Source organism: Protopterus annectens, chromosome 2.part1 (assembly GCF_019279795.1).
Source record: "Protopterus annectens isolate FY-2018-M chromosome 2.part1, PAN1.0, whole genome shotgun sequence".
In the NCBI taxonomy this organism is placed as follows: domain Eukaryota; kingdom Metazoa; phylum Chordata; order Ceratodontiformes; family Protopteridae; genus Protopterus; species Protopterus annectens.
In genome coordinates, this window is record NC_056729.1 from 1,571,049,163 (window position 1) to 1,571,076,379 (window position 27,217).

General features: G+C 40.5%; 1 protein-coding gene across 1 annotated transcript in view; it reads right to left on the reverse strand.

Annotated features, from left to right (window-relative positions):
- ICMT (isoprenylcysteine carboxyl methyltransferase) overlaps positions 1 to 26,867 on the reverse strand; it is a 401,480-nt gene extending 374,613 nt beyond the window's left edge. The window contains exons 1-2 of the mRNA XM_044063580.1: positions 26,833 to 26,867; positions 26,021 to 26,387 (exon numbers count right to left, since the gene is read on the reverse strand). Coding sequence (XP_043919515.1) covers positions 26,021 to 26,387; positions 26,833 to 26,867 — 402 coding nt within the window. The remainder of the gene's footprint in view (positions 1 to 26,020; positions 26,388 to 26,832) is intronic.
- Between the last annotated feature and the right edge of the window lie 350 nt (positions 26,868 to 27,217).

Consider the following 27,217-nt stretch of genomic DNA (forward strand, 5'->3'; position numbering starts at 1 on the left):
TCGTCCAGGTATGGATAGATTTGAATTCCCTGAAGCCTGCAATGTGCAATTACTGATGCCAGGCATTTCGTGAATACTCTGGGCGCAGTAGATAAGCCAAAGGGCAATGCTGAGGATTGATAATGCTCTGATCCTGCAAGAAATCTGAGGTGTCTTCTGCAATCTGGTCGTATGGGGACGTGCAGGTATGCCTCCTTGAGATCTAGAGTCACCAGCCAAGACTCCTTGCCCAACATGGGAAGAAGTTGCTGTAGGGTCAGCATCTTGAATTTTGGTACTATGAGATATGTGTTCAGTGCGGACAAGTCGAGAAGAGGCCTCCATTGAGTTTCTTTTCTTGGTACAAGGAATAGTCTGGAGTAAAATCCTTGGCCTTGTTCCATAGATGGTACCTTTTCTATTGCTCTCATCCTTAGTAAGTTGATGATTTGTTTTAGAGCCTCTGACTTCTGGCTTGATGGAAGGTTTGGCATTCCTCTCTTTTTTGATAAAGTGTGGAAGTGAAACCTGTAGCCTTTGTCTATTGTTTGCAAAGTCCATTGGTCTCCTGTAATGCAATGCCAGTTTTTTGAAAATAAAGCTAACTTTCCACCCAAGGGTGCTTCCAGTTGTTCCCTGGTAGGCGGAATCAGAGCCAAGTCATTGTGTCTGTCCTGTGGAAGTGGTTGCAGTCGTAGCTGTGGCGGCACTCCTCTGGTTGTCAGGTTGCCACCGACGGCCCCTGTAGGCACCCCTTGATTGACCTCTGCCTCTTGGGCGTCTATTTCTGCCTCTCTGTGCTCTGGAGGTGTCTGGAAAGGACCAATTCTTTGAAGGCCAATTTCTGCTGAACCTCAGAGGTTGGACCTGCAGAAAATCCTTGACTGTTGGCACAGATTTTGCTTTTTCTTCCACTTTCTTTAGAACCTCCTGTGCAGGGGAGCCAAATAAACTTTGTTTCTCCATAGGGGCATCTAGGAGTTTAGACTTAACATGGCCTGGCAAGGATTGCTCTTTTAGCCAGGCATGCCTTCGAATCACTGCTCCAGTCATAGCTGATCTAAATGAAGCCTCCAGTGCATCATAGCCACATTTTAAGAAATGATTACTGACCTGCTGTGAGTTGTGTACCAAATCCTGAAGGGACTTATGGTCTAAAGGTTCAGGAGAGGAAAGCTTTTTATTCAGCTGATCTAACAAAAATTCCTGGTACTGTATCATATGAAATTGACAGTTTAAAGCCCTGGCAGAAAGAGTAGCAGATGTATAAACCTTTTTACCCCATCTCTAATGCTCTTGATTCTCTTTCAGAGGGTAGGGTTTTTTTGGCAGAGGCAGCTGCAACACCCTTAGGGCCCTGAGAAATGGTTTCTGGGTCTGCAGAGTGGGCCTTATACAAGTGGAAGTGAGAATCCGGGACCCTGTAATATCTGTCAGGTTTGGCGGGGGCCGGGGGAAGAGAAGAATCAGGGGCAGAACTGGCATCATTGTATGCATCATCAACAACTGATAGTACAGGTGGTATGGCTAAAGGCCTATGCTGTGGTAAGTGTAAAAAAGTCCTTAGCCTTTTCCTAGAATCAGAAAAATCCTGACCCTGCCATTGGAAGTGTTCCCTCATTGAGTGTAGAGTTTCCCCAAATGAAAATTCTTCTGGGGGGGAGGCAGAAGGAATGGAGTCTTCTGCATCCGAATCCTCATAAGGTGAGTATGGTCCTTCCTGATGGTCTGATAACTCTGATCCATCCGAGGAACAGTCAGAGGAGAGAGGTTCAGGGGGTTCAGTCCTAGACCTTTTTTCAGGAGGAGGTTGTGAGGCCCACTCTGGGTGAGGTTGGGATCCCCTGATCAGAGAAATAAGGTCCTCAGCAAGGCTGAGAAACTGAGAACTTGAGGAAGGTCTGTGAGAGGGAGCTTTAGTAGGTAAGGCCTTGGAAAGTTTAGCTGCTTTAGCCCTGGAGAAGGCCTTAATAGACATAGAAGCAGGGGGTCTAGCTGCCCCACATGCAGGAGTAGAGATGTCCAACGGAATGGTGTCGGACAATTCCTGTGTGCCTGCTTCTTCGGTATGAATTTCTGTGGCCGACTCAGCCGGGGCCTGTGAGGCCTCGGTTGTCGGAGGCATGCTTACGGCCGAAGGAAGAACCGAGGACTCTGTTTCAGCCGAAACAGAGACACTCGCGGTAGGCCTAACTGTGGTTTCAGCCGAAACCGCGAGTGTCGGTCCTTTTCCTTGCAATTTTTGGCTAAATGTGTAGTCGGAGTCTCAGACGGCATTTTATATGCAAAAGCGGGACCAAAAAACTTTCAGCAAACTCCGACCGACGTCTAAGTGTCCGTCGGTTGAAGGAAGCACAGGCTAAACAAGCTGATACGTCGTGGTCTGGGCCTAAGCAAGGAAGGCAGTAAGAGTGGAAATCCTTATGAGGTATTTGTTTCCCACAAGTTAAACAATTATTTACTTTGTCTGACATCGGCTGAGGCAAGAAAGAGTCCCCAACGGGGTACTTAGCTTTTTTAGAAGTCTTCGGTAGCGGAAATCTCTGGATCTGACCGACCGGCACTTGCGAACAGCTTCTGCTTCGGGCACCGCGCGGCAAGAAAGACTGAGGAAAATGGCGTTGGCTGATGCCTTTATACCCCAGGAGCTATGACATCGGGTGAAGTGCGACATTAGCCGAGGCCAGACCCAGACTTTGGAATCCGGCCGACCGAAGGGCTGCCTGAGGCAGGACAACCCATATGTTATGACTGCAGATGCATCCTTGAAGGACATCCAAGGGCACAAATTAGAACAGGCTGTTCATTTGAAAGAAATAGTTGAAACATTATTTCACTTGCCTAGTAACAAGAGAAAAACAAGAACTTTTGGAAACGTCTTTATTACTACAGGCTAGCATGACAAGTCATAACCAGAGCAATTTCTAATTTGATTGATAATGTAAACATTTGTAAATACATCCTAGGGCAGACTGGGCTTGGGCTGCAGTATAACTCGCTACATTCTTGCTTTTAGCTGAGATTAAACCATGTTGCTTCCAAACAGTTATATAGTTAAAAAGAGGATATGCATTGTAAAAAAATCTTTCAGATAATAAAATCTTGGTCTTACCTGAATAGTCTCATTCTCACACCATGCAAAGGAAACAACTCTTAACAGCTCAGTGCTTTATTACTAGGAGGTATGTAAATCAACTGACTGAAAAACAGACCATCAAAACAGGACAAAGACTGGATTGGTCATTCATCTGCCCATATCCCTTGTGGGATTTCACAGGTTTGGTTCTAGGCTCCTCTTCAGATAACTATTTTCTTCTCAGTTGTACAGGTGGAGGTACAGTACATTTGGTTGAAAATAAACTGTGAAATGTGGAGCTCCTGGAAATCTCTAGCATTAGAGACTTTAAATAAAAAAAAACTCAAACTCACTTTGCTTCTTCAAAAATTGCTGGTGCTTTTGTAATGGCCAAGTTCATTCTATCTGGCACCATGAAAAGAAAAAATACTAATTCTCCATCTCGTTTGTTCATTTCCTCAGTCTTGAATGCTTGTGCACCCATGCATCTGCCTCACTAGTTGCACAAAGAGGAATACTTCCACACAAGTTGTCCACTCTACTTACAGTAAACCTTCATCTTGCATCCACTTGCTTGAGACTTGTAAATCCCGCCTTACCCATTCTACCTCAGTAAATGCTCCATGTGCAGTACGCATTATAGAAATGTGCAGCCCATGCACACCTAGCAGTACACTCAAGTACAAGTGTTTTATTATTTAACAGTGCTTAGCAGCAGAGGAGTCAACCAAGGCTATAGCTTCTAGGTCAGGTTTGGGAAGTGTATAAAAATGTAAGAGTTTGTGAAACTTCATACACCCTGCCTTTTTCTTTTTTTGTTTTTAGGGACGGCTGGCTAACTATCAGGGAAATTGCAGCCAATAAGGAAATTCTCCAACGCGGGATACTGCAGGAGGAGTGGGTGTAGGTTCTGCAAAATCCTTCTGTAACAATTTTTTTTGAACCTCGGTGTACTCCCACTGGCATTCTAGCAATAGTCTCAGAGAAAGGAGAAACCCCAACAGGGAGAATCGGAAAGAGAGGATAGGTTCATAGGTAGGTACTAGGCTATTGGCCCAAGGGCCTGACTGAGCTCTCCTCAGTCTGTATCAGACATCTGAGGACAACCCTGAATCCGTCCCTGCAGCTTCCTTTTCAGATTCAGAATTTTTTATCTCTACAGGAAAAGGATGAATCTCTCTTTTTACTGGAAACTATTCTACAAAGGGGATTAATAGCCTTAATCAAACCTTGACCCATTCCCAGTAAATTACTGCTATCCAAAAGAAATTTGAGGAGTAGAAACATGCTTGGTTTGCGGTTTCTTTCGGGCCAACCTTGTTACTAATAGCAGCTGCTGCTTCCTCTGGAATAGGTACAGCATTATGACAACAAGGGAACCCTTCCCTGTTCCCTCTCCCAGGGCAGATAAGACTGTTCTCCTTGCCCACTGAGGGGATCACAACAGATGCAGAGGACATGGATAACTCTTGGCCCCTCTCCCAGGGCAGACAAGACTGTTCTCCTTGCACACTGAGGGAACCACAACAGATGCAGAGGACATGGCTAACCCTTGGTCCATAGCGGCTGTAGGTGCTACACCAGAGGCATCTGAAGAACAAATGCCCACAGCAGAGTCGCAGACAAATTGCTAGCTTGCTATGGTGGCAAAGGCTGTTTAAGTTTTTGTGGCTAGAAGGACCAACCAAGTTAACAAGCTGAAAATGGTGGCTCTGTCCTGGGGAAAACGAGCAACAATGCCAGTAATACTATCAGTCCTCAAAAAGTTTATAAAATTGCAGCAAAATTAACTTTAAAAAAAAAAAAAAAAAAAAGACAACACTATGGCAGCCCCACTACCTTAAAATACATTTTTTTCTGTGGAAAAATTGTTTCAGTTAGATAACACTACTTTTACATGGAGAACACATTTCTCTTAGTTTAAAAAATGTTACAGTCTCGAGACAATCCATTAAAATACAACAGTCGTAGCTTTAAAAAAAAAAAAAACTTTCCTGAATAGGAAAGTAATAAAACATTAGTAAATAAAAAAAAAAAAAAAACATTAAAGGGTTTTCCCCCCTAAAGGAACTTGACTGCCTTACTAAGGAAAGCATAAGCTCATAGTTGATCCTCAAAAGCTTCATAGGGGCATACTCTTCAGCAGCAGTAAAGCTTTAAAGGGCTTTGCATCCAAACTTATCTTTTAGTCACCTGAGCTCGAGCTGCTTGACAGTTTGGGTGAGTGGAAGATGCCCTGAAGGTTTGGAAGATGGCTGTCCGTTATATCCTTGGCATGATACAACCCATACAGCTAAGGTTCCTGCAGAAGTGACCAATATGAAGTACACTTGCAGTGCCGCAAAACAGGAAATCTGAGGACTATAGAACAGATACCCATGTGACAGAATCAAAAGAAAGTAGTAGTGCAGGAAAAAGTGGGTGATAGAAGAGACGGACCAGGCTAAAAAGGGAATACTGATTGGCTAACAAACAGGCTAAGAGAAGCACTGCAGTAGCAAAGAACAAGGCATCAGAGGCACTCTACCAGCTTCTGTAAACTGACTCAGTACAGTGTACAAAAACTCTTAGGTTGCAAAGCAAAGACAGATAAAGATGGTCATTAGATACCCTCCATAAGGGATACCAGCAACAACCTGCTCACCAGTCCATGAGACATCAAGCAGATGGGGGGGGGGGGGGGGATAAAAAAAAAAATGTATTTCCAGCAGCTTCTGAATGAAGAAAACCCCACAGATGCTGTACTGCCTCAGACACAACCTGCAGTGAAAGAACAGGAGGAACCCACTATAGATGAACAAACAGCAGTAAGGAAAATTAAGCCAGGGAAAGAAGCAGGGCCAGACGAGTTCACAGCAGATGTGATAAAGATGTTGGTAGAGAGAGAGGGAAGAAATGGCTTGAGGGTACTCGTAGCAGTAATGAAAGGCATATACCAGATTATTGGAGAATACATAGATTAGATTAGTGAAAGTGTACAAACACACAAGGGACATTTACAATTGTGGACAGTACAGTGGTATCAAACTCCTGACAAACTACATGAAAGTCCTGGAGAGGGGGGATTGACGAACTAATATGAAGAGAAGTAGAATGGGAGATGAGCAGATTGGATTCAGATTAGGAACCCGCACAACTAATCCAATGTTTACAATGAGGCAGATGGTTGAGAAGAAGCTGAAGAGTCAAACTGGGCATTCCTAGGCTTGGAGAAAGCATATAAGGTCCCAAGAAAGCAGATTTAGGCAGTTTTGCAATGGTTCTAAGTTCTAGAAACATTTATAGAGAAAGACCCAGAGACTCAAATAGAAACAATGGTTGGACACGCAGAGGGGTTCCCAGTGGGTGTGGATCAAGGTTCAGATCTGTGACCATTGCCGTTCAAACTGGTGATGGACTACATTATCAAAGAAGTCGGAGGTCAGGTCAGCAAAGTTGCTGTACAGGCAGACTGAGCAAGAACTTCAGCAAAGGGCAGAGGAATGGAATGCAAAACAGAGGGCATATAGGTTGAAGCAGACAGCTGTAATGGCAACAAATGGAGCTGAGAATCGAGATAGAAAGGAAAGTTGTGGAACAGGTTAACAGCTTCAAGTATCTAGGAGGGGTGGTCAAAGAGAAAGGAAGCCTGCATGAAAAGGTCAAAGTTAGAATCTGAGGGGCTGCAACCAACTGGCACAGAGCTGAAAAATCTGGTGAAGATGGTTTGGGACCGACAAGAAGAAGGAGGCAAGAGGAAATTAGGGTGGTCCGGCAAAGAGGTGGATAGAACATGTGAGAAGACCAGCGACAGTCTGGCATGAGTGTTGAAAGCAAGAGTGGCACTGAATCAAGAGAGATGGCGACGGTTGACATGACACCCTGGCCCCATGTAGAAAATAGAGAAAAAAAGGGGGTGATGATTATCTATGCCATCTAAGATGATGGTCATCTTCTGCAGTTTTCAATGATAACAAAATTGCATGCAAAGTTTTATTATTTTTTCCTTCTCTGCCATCATGTTTTCTGCCCCTCACATAACCTCAAAGCTGGAAAAATATTTGTTTTTTTTTTAAATCAGGAATGTTAATACAGTAATATTTATAAGCGGTTAATTCAAATTTGACAAGCCCCTTGAGTTTCTTTATCACGGCCCCAGTTCATATTTAAAGACATCTTAATGGTTATCTGATAGAACCATTTAGTAAATATTAAAAGTTTTCAAAATACAAACATTTATTATCCATTCAATAATTTGGAGAAAGGATTTAAAAAATACTTGAAATAATTACATGGTTAACACTACTTGGATTATTTGTCTAGCCTGACAACAGTCTATGCTTCTTTCCATACATCCTGTATTCAAAGCTCTGAAGTGTGAAACACCCTGAACTGAGACCTACGAGAGGCACTGATATGGGCATCCTCCAGGCATTTCAGAGTGTATTTCATCAAAAAAGGAAGTAAAAAGTTGTCTTTTCTTAGTAATACTGCTTTACTTCCAGCTGCATGTGATTTTATACTGTTTAGCTGTGCTTTTTATTCTGGTCACTCATCCCGTCAAGATACCAAACATCAGGAATGAAGCTTTGTAATGTAAACTTAAACTTATTATAAAAGACTGACTACCACTCATACAAGTTAGTTAACTCTGGCTGTTCTGTCAAAATGGCACTGCTGCCTGCACGTGCTCACTATTTATATGCACATGCTTACATCTGGAAATGCTTCTTAAAAGGTATGCACACACGCTGTACAATATTTTGTTGTGTAAATGTGCAAATCCTGAATATCGCTCTTCATTAAGCTTATTTTTTGGGGGGTGGGAAAGCTCCACTCCACCTCCTCTCGAACTTATATATACCAATTTTGAGATCACCATAAACTTGTAGAAAAGTGAATATTCCAAGAAATGGCTACCTAGAACACATGTAAGTCTACTTGTTTTCGTCCAGTCTCCTTATTTCAGTGGTCCTGATATTTCAAACAGTTTTACTCTAAATAGCGGCAGTACTGTGATATTATGCAGGCTGTGTGTCTCGTTTAAGCACTTATTACTGCTTTTGGCCATAAGAAGTCAAGTACATTCACTAATATTTTCTGCCCGATCTTGTAGTGGCAGTGTTGTGATTTTGCTGAATGATCTGTGACCATCCAACTGTTTACAATACATTTCTTCACTTGACAAGAATTTTTTTTTTTGCTGTACTTATCTGCTTAAAGCAGCACTTACAGAGATTACTGCATTGCAACTGCCACTGTTCTTTAATTCTAATATAGAGTCTACCAGCCTCAGACTTCTACACTATGCATTTGCTTTTCCTGCAGCTCTCTCTTGTTTTGCACGTTTCTCCCGTCATCACACAGCAACACTATTACATTTCTAGCCTACCTCGGTCCCTTAACATACAACTTAGTCACAGTAGAGAGAGAGCTGTAAATTGATACAAGCTCTATCTTTCAGAATCCCAGTTGTAGATTTATCGCTTAATTTTTGATGAGGTTCATCACCAGCTCATCTCTTATAATTTGTGCCGGGCAGATCTTGCTCAGAGAATCTGTTATTCAAGACTCGGAGCATGGAAAGCCCCATATTGAGCGATACAAGCCAAGTTGATCTTGACATCCTCCAGGTGTTTCAAAACAGCATTTTTTTTCATCAAAAAGGGAAGAAAAAAGTTGAGTTCACCGCATCAATTGGACTTGTCTCTCTACAGTAGGCTATCAGTATAAGAGCTTTCCCCCCTATAAGGAGCCTACAAAATCCACATACAAAACTTCAGCCCTGATCACTAAAGTCATCTAAACTGCTGATCACTAAAGTCATCTAATCTGTTTGAAGCTAAAGTACCTACTTTGTGCTGCTAACCCAAACACTAGAATATCCATATACACCAGCCTTAACAAGTGGCAAGCCTACCTTTAGTAAACTTAACATCCAAAAGCAAATCTATACCCCTGAAGTCTTTTCCTGTAAAGATGACGACCCACCATTCCCCTACAATTTCTGTGGTTAACCTGATGGAGATGGGTATCTTGAGACAATGTAGAAATTGTCTCATGCCAATCAACTATCACTACCAACCACTGTGCAGTATGGGGGGGGGGGCAGAGAAGGTATCTGAATCTTCATCCATTAGAAACTCACATCAAGGCTGGTTAAGCAGCTAGATGCATTAGAACTTTTTCAGGTCCAAATCACAATTAGGTAAGTCACCTATCGCACAGGAGATAGCTATACAACCCCCTCCATGACCCAAAAAAGCCACAACACATATTTACAGGAGCTGGAGTGTCAGTATTAATTCCAATACCACTTCCCTAGGTGATTTCAACTATGCATCTGTTGACTTGGAAACTTACACCACCACTAATGAACAAGCAGCGAGATTCTAGGACAAAAAAAATTCCTTATTAACATGTGCACTGAGTTGCACATTATATAAAGATTCACCAACATTTTACATGTTCACTTTTAGGACAAAGAATGTATCATGTGCTTGGATTGCATGCTCTTTCTGATAACAGAGGTTGAGAATTTTTGCTGGAAGCACATAAATAATTTGATAAGTGAATGGATTGTGGGTACTGCTAATGGATGTTTTTCCATTTCTGTAACTCCCCTGCAGTGATGTCACAGCTGGAGGCTGCAGCTCTAAGAAAAACATGGGGTTGGTCCTTGTCAATAAAACAAATATAAAAATAACATGATCAGTGCACAGAAAAAATATGTTTTGGCAAACTGCATGCAGGAGACTAGTCTCAGATCTCCTTAAGTTACTGACTTCTTTTGTCTAACTGTTACAATTAGGGTCAAGCAGTATTTCAGTCCTTGTACTCTATGCTCCCAGGACACCAGCAAATAACCCTGCACATTGTCCAGTACCCTAATATCCAGACTAGTGCAATGTTTTACATTACTTCAGGTCTGTCACTGTTATTCCACCAGGCCAAACATTTTCTATATGTCAGGGTTACACTGCTCCTCACAAAACACTTAATTCTTCTATTTCTGTATGCTACCAACACAGCACATGATTCGGTTTGGTGTATTTTATTTACTTAGATAGTCAGTTAGCTCCCAATCTGATAAAATCAAGTAGGCATATTCAGAAAAATGAAATTATTAAAACTAAATACGAATTTGGAATGTCCAGTTTCATAAAGAATCTTACATATGTTCATACCATGTTCAATCATAGCCTCACTTCAAGCTTTGTGCCCGTTGAATGGTGCACAGTGACGGTTAACCCACTCCACAAGGGGGGAGCCACCACGGACCCCGGGATCTACCGCCCCATTAGCCTGATCTGCAAGGCCATGCAATGTATCATCATGGAACCTATAAACAAAGACATTTGTAATCTCCAAACTCTGGACCCCACCTAGTTCAGGTTTGTAAAAGGCAGATCATGTCTCCTAGTCACCAAAGCCGTAGAGGAGGGTAAGGTGGTTCACACAGCCTATCTAGATCCTGCCAAGGCTTTTGACACCATCCCCCACCCTAGAATTATTGATAAACTCACTAAACTAGGTATAAATCCCTATGTCACAAGATGGGTTGCCAACTGGCCTACTGACAGAACCCACACTGTGAAAGTAGCAGACTCCAAATCCGACTTCAGACCAGTGACAAGTGGAGTACCACAGGGTTCAGTCCTGGATCCTCTCCCGTTTGGTATCTACTTCTCTGAATTACAGGCTAACACAGATGGTCTTTGGCTAACGAAGTTCGCAGATGACTGAAAACTAGAAGCCATAATCGAAACTTCTAATGATGTGGACATCCTACAAAAGGGCTTCACTGAGACAGATGCCAGGTGTCAAAGCCATGGCCTCAAGCTCAATGCCAAAAAGTGCAATGTCATCCCCTTTGGTAAAAACTCTGTACCCATGAACTACAACATAGGCAGTAGTATACTTAACAACGAAAGTGTGATAAGAGACCTTGGGACACAGGTGGACAGTAGTCTCTCCTTTGATAATCACATCGCCACAGTAGTCAGGAAATCCTTCTACGTGGCACACCTCATCACAAAAGGTTTCTCATCCAGAACAAAGAGAAGTCATTGTTGCCCTCTACTCATTACTCAGACTCAGAGTACAATGCCCCTTTTGGTATGTACCTCACAAGAAAATCAACAACTGGAAAGGCCACGGAAATACCTCAAAGAGGATTACTGGCCTCAAACAGATGCTGGAGTTTTTTGAGACTGTCTGCGTAGGGCTTTACTCTGTCACATATCACCTACTCAGAGGTAATCTCTGCCTAACATACAAAGCTATGTCAAACCCAGAGCTGTTGGACATGCTCCACTTAAAGAAGTCCCAATCCCTCAGAGCTACACACTCTAGGGACCTAAACCTTGTCACCACAATAAACAGAACATGCCGGAGGGATAGATTCCTGTCCCAGAGACTTCCCATACTCTGGAACAAACTACCTATCTATATCAAACAAAGCTCCTTAGTACTCTTCAAGAAAAATCTTGATGATTGGATGGGAAATAGGAAATTCACCCCGGGGATCACTTCTGTGGCTCTGCTCGACAGTGGCACAGGAAAATAATTTTCTTGGGTGGAAAAAGCCAGGGTAGCTTTTTGGCTAGGCTTGTATAGGCCCTAGGGCCGATAGCCTAGTACCTACCTATGAACCTATGATACTACAAATACACTGGAACAAGTGCTCAGACTACCCACTAGAGGAAGCATCTTGTACCTTGTTCTTACCAGTATGGGGGCATCCTGCACCATCCATTGAGTCTCATCTTCCATTGTTAGGTAAGCCGCTCGCATTCAAAATAAAACTGAAGCCAGCAGGCCCCTCCAGCCATGGTGCCTTTAGACACTTGCCAGACAATTTATCTACTCCTAAGTGATACATTTAGGTTCATAGGTGTGTACTAGGCTGACAGCCCTGGAGCCTATAGAAGCCTAGTCCAAGAAGATTCCCCAGCATCATGCCGCCCAAAGTTGCAAATTCTCACAAAACATGCAAATTCTGCTGCTTATGTAGTATCATACACCATAGAACTGCATCATTGTGTAAGCAGCTGCACAGGTGCAACTGTTTTCTGCAGAAACAAGCTCAAGGAAAACTCAAACAAACAAACCTCCATGATGGAACTACAATATCAACAATTTATGCAACAAAAGGAAGGAGGAGTCTAAACAAAAAGGACCAACCAAGTTAACAAGCTGAAAATGGTGGCTCTGTCCTGGGGAAAACGAGCAACAATGCCAGTAATACTATCAGTCCTCAAAAAGTTTTTATAAAATTGCAGCAAAATTAACTTTAAAAAAAAAAAAAAAAAAAAAAAAAGACAACACTATGGCAGCCCCACTACCTTAAAATACATTTTTTTCTGTGGAAAAATTGTTTCAGTTAGATAACACTACTTTTACATGGAGAACACATTTCTCTTAGTTTAAAAAATGTTACAGTCTCGAGACAATCCATTAAAATACAACAGTCGTAGCTTTAAAAAAAACTTTCCTGAATAGGAAAGTAATAAAACATTAGTAAATAAAAAAAAAAAAAAAACATTAAAGGGTTTTCCCCCCTAAAGGAACTTGACTGCCTTACTAAGGAAAGCATAAGCTCATAGTTGATCCTCAAAAGCTTCATAGCGGCATACTCTTCAGCAGCAGTAAAGCTCTGAAGGGCTTTGCATCCAAACTTATCTTTTAGTCACCTGAGCTCGAGCTGCTTGACAGCTCTCCTCACCCTATAAAACAGATGTCTGTGCAGTGGACTGAGACATGGTTTAAAGCCATGGAGAGCATACCAGCAGTGTAATGTGCTTAAGCTTCTCTGTGGTCAAATTACCATAGGCAAAGTTCCATACCATTTCCTTGCAACTATTAGGTCTCCCTCCATAACCCAGGAAACCCATAACATGTATTTAAACTTACTGGAAACACTCACCATCCAACCGAATACCATAGCCCTGGGAGACTATTAATTACCCCACTATTTACTGGGAATCATATAGAACACCAAACATGCAGACACAGAGATTCCTGTACTTTTGTAAAAACAAACTCCCTGGACCAGACTCTCAATATACTGACTAAAGGTGCAAACATATCTGATATGGTTCTCACTAACATGGGACAGTGCTGCACCCCCCCCTCCCATACAACACCTTAAGACCACAAAATGGCCCCCCTTTGAAGGAGAAATCAACTCGAACTCCAGATAACCCTAGAATGTTCAAGACCTACACTAAGGCTAACTTCTTACAATTAGTTGATAGGGTTTATTGGGGGGAAGGGGTTCAAAATTTTGCCAGACTAAGAACACTGCTACCTACACGGAACTGCTCACAGAAACCCTAAATAAGCATGTTAATAACTGCATAGAGGCAGCTGTATTCACCAGGAAGCACAGAACTAACGAAAAACACGACACCCTGTTGGAATCACATAAGCAATAAGCTCTTAAAACAGAAGAATATCATGGCAAAAATTAGGTGTTGCACCCTGCGGAATAAAAGCACTCTCATCCAACTAAAACTTCTCCGAGGACAAAGTCTAGCAAAGCCAAATTTGAGGCAAATTTGGCTTCCCAGGCCAAGGACAACCACAAGACATTCTTTAGCTATGTCCACAACCTCATAGGCGATACAATTTGCGGATCTCATTTTTTAAGTGATAAAAATCAGCGAGAGAGTATTGCTAGAACTAAATTCATCCTCCAGTCTTGGCAAGTACCTTCACAAGGTGGATAATGTTTTTTCACAAAAATCTTACCAAGACACTAACAGACTGTAGTTTATACAACATACAATCATGGGCAAAAGTAGGTTAAAAAGATAGCTGGGTGCACAAGCCCCAGGATAAAAAAAAAATAAATAAATAAATAACATGCACTGGTACCAGGACTAAACAGTGTAGAATCTTCAAGACAAGGAAATATTCCTACAATGGGTCTAGGCTAGGCCCGGTGACAGGATGCCTGCCCCCCTGCAGTAAAAGGAACAGTCCACAAAAACTGATGCGCAAAAAAAAAAAAAAGACATGACATATAGATGACAGAATAGACTACTGAGAATAAGAAAGAAATTGTGTATTGTTACTATTATGCAAAAAGCCCAGAATTTCCAGACAAAAGATACATGAACAGATTAAGAGAAATAAGAAAGAAAAATACTTCCACAAGAAAAACTGTCTCAGTCTCATACCGCTTGCTCAGAGGTGACCTGTGCCTGACATATAAGGCCATGTCAAACCCAGATTTGATGAATATGCTTCACCTCAAAAAATCTAGATCCCTCAGAACCACAAGGGTGGGAGACTTAAACCTTGACACGGTTATAAATAGAACGTGCTGGAGGGACAGATTCATCACCCAGAGACTCCCTATGCTGTGGAACAAAATCCCGGTACATGTGAGGCAGAGCACCTCTCTGGCCTTGTTCAAGAGGAATCTTGACCAATGGATGGGAGACTGCAGATATACCCCAGGGATTACTTCAGTGTCACTGCTTGACAGAGGCACAGCAAAATGATAGGCATAGTTTTTATTCAAACTAAAGGGGTGGCGAAAGCCACATAACTATGGGCTAGGCTTATAAATGCCCTTGGGCAGATAGGTTCATGAACCTATGAACCCAAGAAGCTTCAAACAAAAATTTGTGTTCATTAATAAAACAGATCCATGAAAACACTATACAGACCAAGAAACCTTGCACCATTTGGAAAAAGGAGAGACTGACGAAATGCGAAAATTTAAAGAACAAAATTTAAAGATGTTTGAAGGATATAAAAAAGAAATATGGCCATGGGAAAGAATGAGATCTGATATGGGGCAATATTTTTGCAAAGGAGAGAACCAAATTAATAAACACAAAAAAGGCAGCCCCAAAGACATCCGAAGAAAATATAGGTAAAAGCATCCAGATATGGAAAATTAAACAAAAAAAAAAATAAGATCACAAAGATGGAATGTAGAACAGAAGATTAGTCAAGTAGAAGATAAAAACACAGAAGCTGAAGTTATGGAATATTTTCAAAGTGAAGGATTCAGTGTAGAAAGTCGAACACAGGTCACATCACAGAATGATGGAACAACTAGTCCTCAAAGTAAGGAGAGACAAGACAAGCAGGTAACATCTGAAGAAGAAATATGGACATGGGAAAGAAAAACATTTAACATGTTGCAATATTTATGCAAAGGAGAAATCAATGCAAAGAGCAGCACCAAAGATATTTGAAAAGAAATACAGGGAAAGATAACCAGATATGGAAAATTTTACAATACAAAAAATGAGAAAAAAATGGAGGAAAAGTAGGAGATAATTAGTAATGGAGAAGTTAGAAATGGAAACTGAGGTTATGGATTACCTGGAAAGTGAAGGATTTAGTGTAGAAAATTTAACACAGATAACACGACGGGATACAGCAACAGACACCCAAATTAAGGGAAACCAGTAGAGCAGTAAGCATTTAATCAGTTGAATATGAAGATACTTTGGAGCCTCCCATAGGAGACCAATGCAAAGGTTCAGCTGCAGCTATACAACAAGGGAAAGAACAGGAATGTTGTGGAGTTCCCATATGAAAGAGCAACAGGTGACAGAGTGAAAAGAGAACATGGCACAGGAAGAGGCTCTGGAACTTTCTATAGAATGCCTGCAGGAAATGGCGAACAAAGAATGTGCCCTCAGTTTTGAAGAAAATGATTAAGAGAAGAGTTGCGTGATTTAATACAGATGGATAAACATCAATGAAAGAAATACACCGCAGAAAGTCAATAAAACCCAAAAAGTTAGAAGTCTGACAAAACAAATGAATACAGTAAAAACTGTCCACAGAGATTCATGTGATATAACAGAAATAAACAGGATACATTACTGTGCAGCCAAATTAATAACAGATAAAGTCCTACCACATCATACACCGGGTAGCAAGGGAAAGTAAGGGGAGAAATTGAATGCCATCATAGAAGTATTGAATACAGAAAACTATAAAGCAATGAAGAAAAGTGTCACTGTTAGAAGACTACACAAGAGGAAACAGATCAGAAAAAATACTCAAAAATAGATGTAATAAAAGCAATGAGCAGTATTATAATGGGTCGCAGTATTATAATGGGTCAAGCTTTATCATGCACTATCACAAATAATAAACTAAACCTCTCACCACAGGCAGAAAAACTTAGAAGATACATAGATAAATATAAACGAAAAGTACAAAATAAGCAATTTACTGATGACCCAAACAAGTTTATTTTATAGACAACTGGGAAACAAGATAAAAAGGAATTGCAAAACCACCAAAAAAAGAAGAAATAGATATATTTTGGAGAAATATTCATGAAGTTCTTGTGAAACATAAAGATGTTACATGGATAGGAGAAGCAAAAGAAATAATATGAAGTTCAAATGCACAGGATACGAAATGAAGTAACGGCCAGAGAGATTGAAACAAAGTTAAGAAAAGCATCTAAATGGAGAGCCCAAAGCCCAGACGCAGTACCTAACTTCTGGCTAAAAGTATTAACATATTTGCACAAAGATTTATCCATGAGAAAGAACTATTTGTGTGTGCACCCCAAATAGACAGCAGACTGGCTAACAGGATAAACAATGCTCCTACTTAAGTGAGCCTACAAGCTACCCTAAAAACTACAGACAGATAACTTGCCTTCTGATGACATATAAACTATACACTGGAATAGATTGTTTATAGTCATTTAAAAGAAAACTCAATTATGGCAGTAGAACAAAAGGGTAATAAAAGGGTAATAAAAGAGAGTCATAAGGAACAAAGAATCATTTGTTGTTAAATAAAATCATAGTGGAGAAGTGTAAAAAGGGGAAGAATCTCAGTATGGCATGGATGGACTACAAAAAAAAGCATTTGACAATATCCCACATTCATGGATAAAACACTGCTTAAACACTGCTTAAAAAATGTACAAGAGACACCCTACACCAATATTAGGTCATAGCGACCACAAAACAGTGTCAAACCACTATCCAGTTATGCCATGATAAAGGACAAATTATTATTCCAGGAATAAAAATCCAAAGGGGGATATTCCAGGGTGACTCTGTCACTGCTGCTGTTGCTCTTTTGCCTGCCCTTAACCCATTAAGCTGTCTGCTTAACAAATTAGATCATGGCTATAATTTGGCTTTCAGAAAACAAAAAAAGTGTAAAGACTTCTCTTCGGCAATGATTAAAACCTGTACAGCTCATCAGATGAGGAACTAAGCACAACTGCAAGTAGTCAAAACTTTTTCAAATGATGCAAGAATGTAATTTGGTCTTGATAAATGTGCAAAAGCAGCCTTTAAAAGCAGGAAAGCTGCATCAACAAGAAAACATCAGTTTGGGGCAAGAATGTGATAAAACAACTTGAACAAGAGGGAGTGTATAAGTATTTTGGAAGTGATGAAGGATCAACAATAAAACATGAACAAATGCAAATAAAACTCAGTAAGGAATATTTTAGAAGACAAAATGAATGCTGAAAATGATTAGACAGGAAAACAAAAAGGATGCCTCATGCTCAAATGATTTATATAAAAAAAAAAAAAAAAAAAAAATTGCATACCAAGGATACATTTCCTGTTCCGAAGAACGTATTGAAACTGATTACATACATCTGCAATTGTGAGACTGCCTGCATATCTACTGACCTCACAAGACCCAAACAGTGAAAGTTTTGAAAATATGGAGAGAATAATCTAAGAGGATTTCTCTAAGTCTAGCAAAAAAGCATATCGGCATCAAGCAGGAATGGAAATCAAACGAAGTAGATAATCAAGCAGCAACTAAATGTGCCAAAAAATGAAAGAATACAAGGGGAAGGATCAGATAGAAGGGCAAGAAATGTGGAAAATGCTGGTTGTGACATACTAACTGCAGAAGGACTGTATATGGAAAGGCATAATATTTTTTTATTTATTTATTTATTTTACATTTGTTGACCGGGATAGTCCGACTGGATACATGCCCACATGCCCATTTTCAGTGGAGGCCCGGGGAGAAAAGCTCCAACATAGTCACAGAGACAGATAGTTACATATTAGTGTTTAAGATAGAAAAGAATAAAAAGCAATTTACATACTACATACTACCTTGCTCTAACAGACACAACTTACGACAGTTCAATATACAGATCTTTAAAAACATGCTAGTGAATTTATTAAGATAGATTATAGTTTGGCTAATGTACAATGAACATGCTTTTTGATTTCATGTCCCCACTCTAGGTTGTCCTTTTGGGTTTAGATTTACTTGAGAAGTGGTATGGCCTTGGTTTAACGAAGAGGAGCTAGTCTGGGTTTGAGCATGGACAAAGCCAAGGTGACTTAAAATGGAGTTTTAGACTCTTTTTGAATTGAACTGGGGAAGTAATAAGCATGAGGTTGTTGGGGAGGGAGTTCCATAGCTTTCCAGTGGTGTTGGCGAACAGAGCATCACCGCCTATGTTGTTGGATTTGAGTGTTTGGACAAGGAGTCTGTTTGATGAGCAAAGGCAGCTTAGATTGGTGTAAGGAATTATTATATTTTTCAGCGCAGGGGTGTTATCAGGTTGTTTAAGAATTTTAAAAGCTTCTATGAGTTGGTTCATTTTGAGAAGATTTGGGAGTTCTATCCAGCCAAGTTTTTTCAGGTTAAAGCAGTGGTGTGTTCTATAGGGCAAGCCAGTTACAAATCTGGCAATATGATTATAACATGAGAGTTTGTTCAGGTCAGATTTGTTAAGGTTAGTAAGCACGGGAGAGGCATATAGAAGGGTAGAGAGAAGGTGTGAGCGGGCAATGGCCACTTTGGCCATAGGGGTTAGGAAGGTCTTTATCCTGTATAAGGACCCAAGTTTCTTGTTTACGGACTTAATGGTTTGGTTGATATGCATATCGAATCTAAGTTTGTTGTCAATGATAACTCCTAGTAGCTTTGTGTAGGAGTCTGGGGAGATGATGGTACCATTATTGGATTGTATAGTAAAATGTGTAGGAGGGGATGTATTCGTTGGGTGGAAGAGAAGTAGTTTGGTTTTGTTTGGGTTTAAGATCAGATGATGATCGGAGAGCCAGTTTTCGACTGTAGTAAAACTGAGCTGGGTGGCAGCTAGTAGGTTTGGTTTGGTAGAGAGTCATCGGAACATATTAGAGTTGAGTCATCTGCATACTGAATACAGGTGGCTTTGGGGATGACTGTATGGAGGTCATTTATAAAGACTGAGAAAAGAGGAGGTCCTAATATGGAGCCTTGAGGAACTCCTATGGTGTTTGGTAACAGGTGAGAGTTTATTTTGCCACAGAACTGCTTGTTGTCTACCCAAGAGGTAGGCATGAAACCATTTAAGAGCTGTATTTTCTAGGTACAGAGTTTTCAGAGTGTGGAGAAGTAACTGGTGGTTCACCATGTCAAAGGCTTTCGACAGGTCCAGAAAGAGAGGAGAGGATATTTTTTTGTAATTTCGGTTTTGGTTGATTTTAAAAATCGGTAAAAGAGAGGAGGGCGGTGGTCGTGCTGTGACGAGGTCTGAATCCATGTTGAGAGTTGGTCAGTAGTTTATTCTGGGCGAGATAGTGCATAAGTTGTTTGTGGACACCTTTCCATAATTTTGGCAAGTGGTGACAGTATGGCTATTGGCCTATAGTTCTGTGATGAGCTACCTTTATGGAGTGGAATGACATAGGATATTTTCCATATTGAGGGGATTGTGGCCTCGGTTATGGTTCTATTGATTAGGATCGAGATAGGATAGGCTATGGCATCTGCAGCTATTTGCAGATATTCAGCTGGGAGCAGATCTGCAGAAAGGGTAGTTGGTTTTTGCTTCTTCAGTAGGGTAGGCTGGATGTTAAAGGAGAGTAGTAACTTGGGTTTTTAATGTAGAGGAAGGGGGAGGTAGTTGGTTGGCTAAGGACTAATAGTCTCGGTAAAGAAAGTATTGGAAGGTATTTGCTACTTCTTCTGGGCTTTTACCACTTAATGTCCCAGGGGTAGGAGTAGAGGATTTACCTGGATGGAGATTAGGGTTGTTTTGGTGTTTATGTTGCAGATGGCAGAAGTAGTTTTTTTTTTTGTCAAGGGTGATGGCTTTTTTAGTCTCATTTCTCAGTTGTTGGAATTGAATGTGATCTAGGGGTAACTTGGTAGTGCGCAATTTGTCCCATGCCTTATCTCTAAGTGTTATTTTGGATTTGGACTCTGTTGTTAGCCAGGGTGCTATTCGTATTTTAGTTCTGATTGACCGTTTGGAGCCTGAGAGTCATGTATGTTAAGAAATGTGTCAGTAAAGAGAGTCACTGCCTCATCTAGGGGAAGGTACTTTTGCTTTGACCAGTTACAGGATTTAAGTTCCATTAGAAATTTTGTAGGCTCAAAGTTTTTTTTGTTTCTGACGAGCCTGTACATGGGCAGTCTAGCACTGATGGTTTTGTCTTTCATTATGTATGTGACCAGGTGATCACTAGGAGCGTTGGGGAGAGTCCCAGATATATACTTATGGGGGTGACTATTGGTGAGTATCCAATCAAGAATACTCTCTTTTTGGTTAGAATTTCCTGTTCTGGTGGTGGAGGATATGATCTGTGAGAATCCATGGAGGTTTATAAAGATAGGACTGGAGTGTGAAGAACATTGGTTCCAGTCTATGTTAACATCGCTTAGAACAATAGTTTCTTGAGGGTAGTTGTTAGCTATCCAGATAAGAATGTTCTCCATTGTTTCTGAATTGTTCCCAGGGGGATATAGATCTCAATTAGATTTATGCTTTTTTGATTGTTTAGTTGTAGTTTTAGAGCTAAGAATTCAGCATTGGAGACCTGGGGTGGTCGAATGGGATTAATTATGATGTTAAGTGTGCTTTTGTACAGGACAGCTATTCCACCTCCCCTTTTTTTTATGCGATCAACCCCGAGTATATTATACCCGGGTGGCAGGATCTCATTATCTTTGGTTGAAGGTTTAAGCCATGTTTCTGATAGACACATTATGTCAGGGAGGTAAGTTGCTAACATGGCATGTAGGTTATGTACCTTGTTGTTTATGCTTCTTATGTTTAGGTGGCAAATTAGAAGGGAGTTGGTCGACCTGTGGGAGAATGGTAGGCTGGTAGAGTCTGAAATAGAGGATGGGCCTGAGTTAGGGTGGATGTCGCCATCTTTAGTAATATTTTTTCTCAGGTAAGCTAAGAGTCTCAAGAGTTTAATTAATAGTTTTAGACCATATTTGGATTTTGGAGGTTTTGGGTACAGTTTATTGAGATACAGGTTGTTGGTATTTGTTGTTTTAGTGGACGTATGGAAAGGGGAGAGTTCAGCAGTAAGCAGAGGTGAAGGGATACTGGTTTATTGTTTAGGATAGTGGAAGCCTAAGAATAGCTGATCTTCATAGCTAGTTAGGACGTATGGGATAATTATGTGGCAGGATGAGGGGGATAATTTTGATGGTTGCCTTTGACATGGCAGGTGGGATTGTTTTCTTTCCTAAGGATGGTGGTAAGTCCTTTGAAGGAGTACTAGTGGTTAATTGTTAAAGTGGTGGAAGGGGGAGGGAGATGAAAGGGAGGTAGCTATGAATGGTTGTTAAGGTAGTGGGGGTGTGGTTATATAGCTATAAATGTGGAGGTGCTGGGGGCGGAGCGAGCCCGAGCGGAGCTAAACCTGCCTCAGACTTTCAAGGGCCAGTGAATAGAGTGAGTTAAGGAGACAAGCATGTGAGTAAAGGAATCTTTTTTTCACCAATATGGCTCACTAAGCATCAGACTATACCCTCACTCAATTGTACCTGCAGTTTACAATTTTTGTTGGTATTTTCCAGGGGGGTTGATTAATTTGGCTAGGATAGTGTGTTTTACTGCTGTATTTAGAACCCAGTATGCTTGCTTTAACTGAGATATATATATATATATAGATTTGTTTCTACATTATTACTGATAATTATTAACCTTGGTCAAGCTTTATGATTGTAGTGGGACTGAGGAATTGAGCCTGTCCGTGCGTTCGCACCAATTATAGCGACCTTCCTTAAAGCAGGCTTTAGTGCTTTGTAGCCAAGCAGGGAATTACAGGACAGTACCCGAGAGGAGATACAATACAGTAACACAGTCTTATTTTAGAGAGCTACTATCACCTTAGCACAGCTTATATTTATCATACAGTTAAATAGTTAACAAGTTACAGCATAGTATTTCTACAGAGAGTGTTTCCGTAGTTAGTTCAATAGCAGCTAGAATGTAATAACAGTGTCCCTTATACAAGAATACTGCTACTCACGGTTAAGCAATTCAGCATAGAAGTTAACCCTCCACCTTATAGCTCAATTCTATTAACATGCATCAACACTCAGTTAGTCAAGTAATTTTAGCCCACAGATAGGAATATTGCAGTAATCTTGTTGAACAATGAGCGACAACTGAGCGCACTTAAACAGTGTGATTTAGCTGTATAATAATATATAATAATGCGGCAAGACTGTTGCACTGGGGATTGTGCAAACATTATAATATTGAAGTAGCTGAAAAACACTGGAAACGGGAGCCAAAAAGCATCATAGAAAATGAAGTCTACATCACATGGGATCACTCATTACCAACAGTTCAAACAAAAGATAGATGCGAAAAAAACAGATATAGTGGTCCATGAAAAGACATAAGTAGCACTGATCACTGAAACCGCTACACCCAATGACTACAGTGTCTCGCACAGAGAGAGACAAAGTCATAAAATATCAGGATTTACAGGCAGAAATGAGGGCAATGTGGAAGAAAGCTACCCAGATAATAGTAGGAGCAACGAGTAATCTACAATTGTATTTAGATGCATTACCCCATACGAATTGCAGGAGACATTAAAGGGCACATTGTGGGTGCTGTGAACAGTTCTTAAGACTGAAACAATACTAATTTCATGAACTTTAATCATGCTTTGACTTCGGAATGGGGTCCATTCCCATCATGGTATTTGAACCCCAAAAAGATGGAGAAATTAAAAAAAGTTACAGCAAACATACTGGCTGACAAATTCAGCTCCAGCTTTACTCCTCTCTCCCTCTTAGGAAATACTACTGAACATAACCCCTTTACTATCACTATGGAACAGGTCATTAATGCTCTCTCCAAAGCCAAGAACAATGCATCAGTGAGCCCAGACCAACAATATCCCAGGATGCCCTCTAAATAACATGAAACAAGACACAACAAGCCCTCTGGAACTGCTGTTTAACTGTGACCTCCAAATAGGCTTCATACCTCACCAATGAACAGTAACACTCATACCTCTGCAAAGGTCAGCCATCTGCAGACCCACAAGTCTTACTAGTCTGACATGCAAAGCTATAGAAATGATCAATGACAACATACGAAATCTCTTGACACCAGACCAAACACCATTTGGTTTTGGCAAGGGCAGATCGTGCCTACTCAACCTGGTGGACTTTAAGGTCAACAAAGAAACGCGTGAGGGCAAAACAGTTCACACTGCCTACCTTGACCTGGTCAAGGCATTTGACACAATGCCACACTCCAGCATTGTTGACAAACTCAAGAGGTTGAGTACAAGTCCTTATGTCAACCAGTGGATAGCCAGCTGGCTAACAGACAGGACCCAAGAAATTAGAGTTGGGGAGCAAATATTTACAGTACCAGAAACTAACTGTGGTCTAGGATATTGCACACCACACACGATACATCAATCGGTACACATGACTTTTCCCCACTTAGCAACCACCTGCTGCCGATGACTCCATTTAGTTTTCAGTATACTTTTTTTTTTTTTTTTTTTTTTTAGCATTTTTAAAGTAACTGGGAGGGGTAGGTAACTGGGAGGGGTAGGTTTGAAGCCAGTACCTGATATCCTTAAGGTAGATACGCATAGCACTTTTTTTTTAAACTTTGGGAGGATGGGAAGAACCCACCCAGACACAGAAGAATATACATACTCCATACACAGTGACTGGAGGTCAAGATCAAACCCTAGACCTTATCTGTGAGGCAAAAAACTTATTAAATATACTTGCATGCACCCTCTGAATGCCTTTCTTTCTGTATACTTTTGATATACTCATTTTAAATAACTATAATAATTAACATGGTTTCAATATACTCTGTTCACTTGTTGCTGCTCATTAAGTGTTTACATTTTTACTATCTTTACAGATTACTTATATTTTTTTCATTTGACAGGCATGTGCTAAATTTCTGCTGCTGACTATTCTATTAATTCTTCTTTGGGACTGTTTTGGGATGCACTGCAAATGGAATAACTTTACACTAATTTGTAGTGGCAAAGAAAGTCACCCCAAGCAGAATATATCATCTCTTGTTTTTTCTTTGAAGTTTAATGTTCCCAGACACAAGTCATGCATTAGCTCAGCTGTTCATGGGGTACTATAGGCTTGCAGTTCAGATGACCAGCAAGGAGCCCAATTCAAATTCCCAGTTGCACCTACACACTATCTGGTTAAGTGACTTGGGGGTGGGAGGTTGGCATAATGGTTAAGGTGTTTACCTTGCAAACACAAATGCAGGGTTTGATTCTCACATGGCTAGGCTAGCTTAAATTGACCCACAAGGGCAGTTAGCCTAGTAATAATCTGTGAACCTGTGAAGGTCACACAGTAGGCTCATCAGGGCTGAGGGAATTAAACCCAGTACCCACAGGAACTATAGCTCAAAGCCTTACACTTCTGTACCAACTGCCAAACTTGTCTTCTCGGTTTAGTTTAAAACTACTGTTTGTCAGCTTTGAGCAACACTAGGCACAACTTATTTCTTACTTGAACAAATAAAAAAGTACAACTAAATTTATTCCATTAGTCACAATTTTTGTTCAGGCTATCATTTGATCAAGAAGTTGGGAAAAAGTTCAAAATTGCACAACACAGCATTCAGAACTCAATCTAACCCCTAGTTTAACTCAATTCTCACAGAATAATAAAAAGGTACAACTGAATTTCTTTCATTAGTCATTATTTCTGTCCAGGCCATCATTAGATGAAAAAGTTCTAAATTGCACAGCACACCATTTAGAATTTCGAATTCATTTCATTCTCTTGAATTAGGACAGTACACACCTCCAATGTCACTCTGTCGGCATTTAAAAAGGCAATCCTAATGAAAACACATACTCTGTAATTCACCTGCTAAATTTGCACTGTAACAAAATTCTCACTAGAAGGACTAGCATGAAACCAATACCTGCCTGCAGTATAACGGTAAGAATATCGAAGCAGTAAACTGAAAGCCTTGCAACTATATCATGTTCCTCTGAATGAGCCTCATTAAGTTTAAGCGACCCTTATCCCCAACCACATCTCTGACAAGATGTAAACAACTGGATCGCTTGGTTTTAATTCAGAATGTGATATATAAACGTCCCAGGTCCTGATGCCTTCTTTGTAAAGGAAGTATCCGACAGTAGTACAACACACATCTCAGTGAAGTCTAAATAGTAACTATTTACTATAACACTGCCCATCACACGCAATGTGATGTTGCCAGCGAGGGCACCTTTCCCCAAAAAGTTTAGCTTCTTTCTTAAAATTACTATTCAAGCAAAACACGTGTTCAGCTATGTGGTACTCGGGACCGCAGATACAGTGCGTGGGTTCAAGCATTAAACGGGATAAACTATTCACACTGAAACACAACAATCAACACGCGTTCCAAAACCTGACAGCCGTTAATTAGTTACCTTGTGCATTAGCAGCATGTGAGAAAAGGCAACGGTGTCTGCAAATATCCGACTCAACGTGACCATAACATAAAAGAAAACTGACATACGTCCAAGGAGAGCCTCACAACCACGTACAGTAATGCATAAAATAATCTAATGTAAGAGAGGAACACAACAGTCTTAAATCCCGATTATGAACTGCAAACATCCTGATACACTTACAAAGGACCTTGATGCAGGGATTTCAACAGCGAAAACTAATTAATTATGCCCCATGCATATGCTACAATACAGCAACTCAAACGTTAAAGCACAGCTCTTCCAATCAACACATTATTACCTGGTACAGATGCGCCCTGAAAAGGAGCAACAGCAGACCATTCAATCCTGCAATATGCACAACCAGCACTATTCGACCCCGCGTCCCCGTCAGGAGCGACTCGGTTGAAGAAACCATACGAGCCACTGATGGCAGTAAAATTACTGAGAGTCCTAAAGTGAAGGCGATTAAACTCACCTTACCCTCTGGAACTAACTTCCAACCGCCATGTTGGTGAACTAAATTGACACTTCTCGCGAGATTTTTTTTAACTCTTGACTGTAATTTAGAGATAAGCAGTAAACTCCCGACAGATTTTTGGAGTACTGCTCCCTCTATTGAATTCGATCGCGTATTTGCAATATAACGACTGATGCAGGGTTGCCACCTTTTCAAATGGACAAAGTGGGACATTTTTGGTACAAACATCAGATTTTACAGGTCGACATATACCCACGGTCAGTACAAAAGTTAGAACTTAAAATTTTTGCATAAATAAAAGCTTATTCTTGTAGCATTTTAGTTGCTTATTATGTTTCTTATAACATTTACGTATTTTAGATACAGAATAACTGTTTTATGCAGCTATTTCATAAACTATAGGAAATAATTTTGTCCTAAAATCTCAGGACATTTGCCATTTTTACAATTTTTTGTCAGGGCACAACTGCCCAAAGAGGGACTGTCCCTCGCAAAGTGGGACAGGTGGTAACCCTACTTTGATGATTTAGCGAAACAATTGAAACGTACAGTTTCTGCAGGGTTAGAAAACAATGTTTTTTGCCCAACATGTAGAAGAAGCAATTATAACACGGCATAACATAGCTCTCAACCTTCCATCTACAAAATGAGGAGCACTTGCCCTCATCATGTGGAACAAATGGACAAATTGTGGAGCACTTACTAGTGGCTTACTAACAATTTCAACTAGGAAGGTCATATGATTGTTAAGTTATGCTAGTTTTACTTATGAAAAAGATATTTTTAATGAATTAATATAATTAATTTCTATTTACCATGGATATAAATTAAAAAATTCCGAACACTGAATGTGACAGTCCCTTGCCTTGTGGAATTTCGAGGAACATGATCTTTTTAAGATCCCAAATGATGTACTTCCTCATAATGAGGTACGCTTGAGAGGTATGCATCACTGGCAGAACACAATACATAGGTTTCAACTATCCAGATTTTTGCCGCATATTTTTGGTCTGGTCC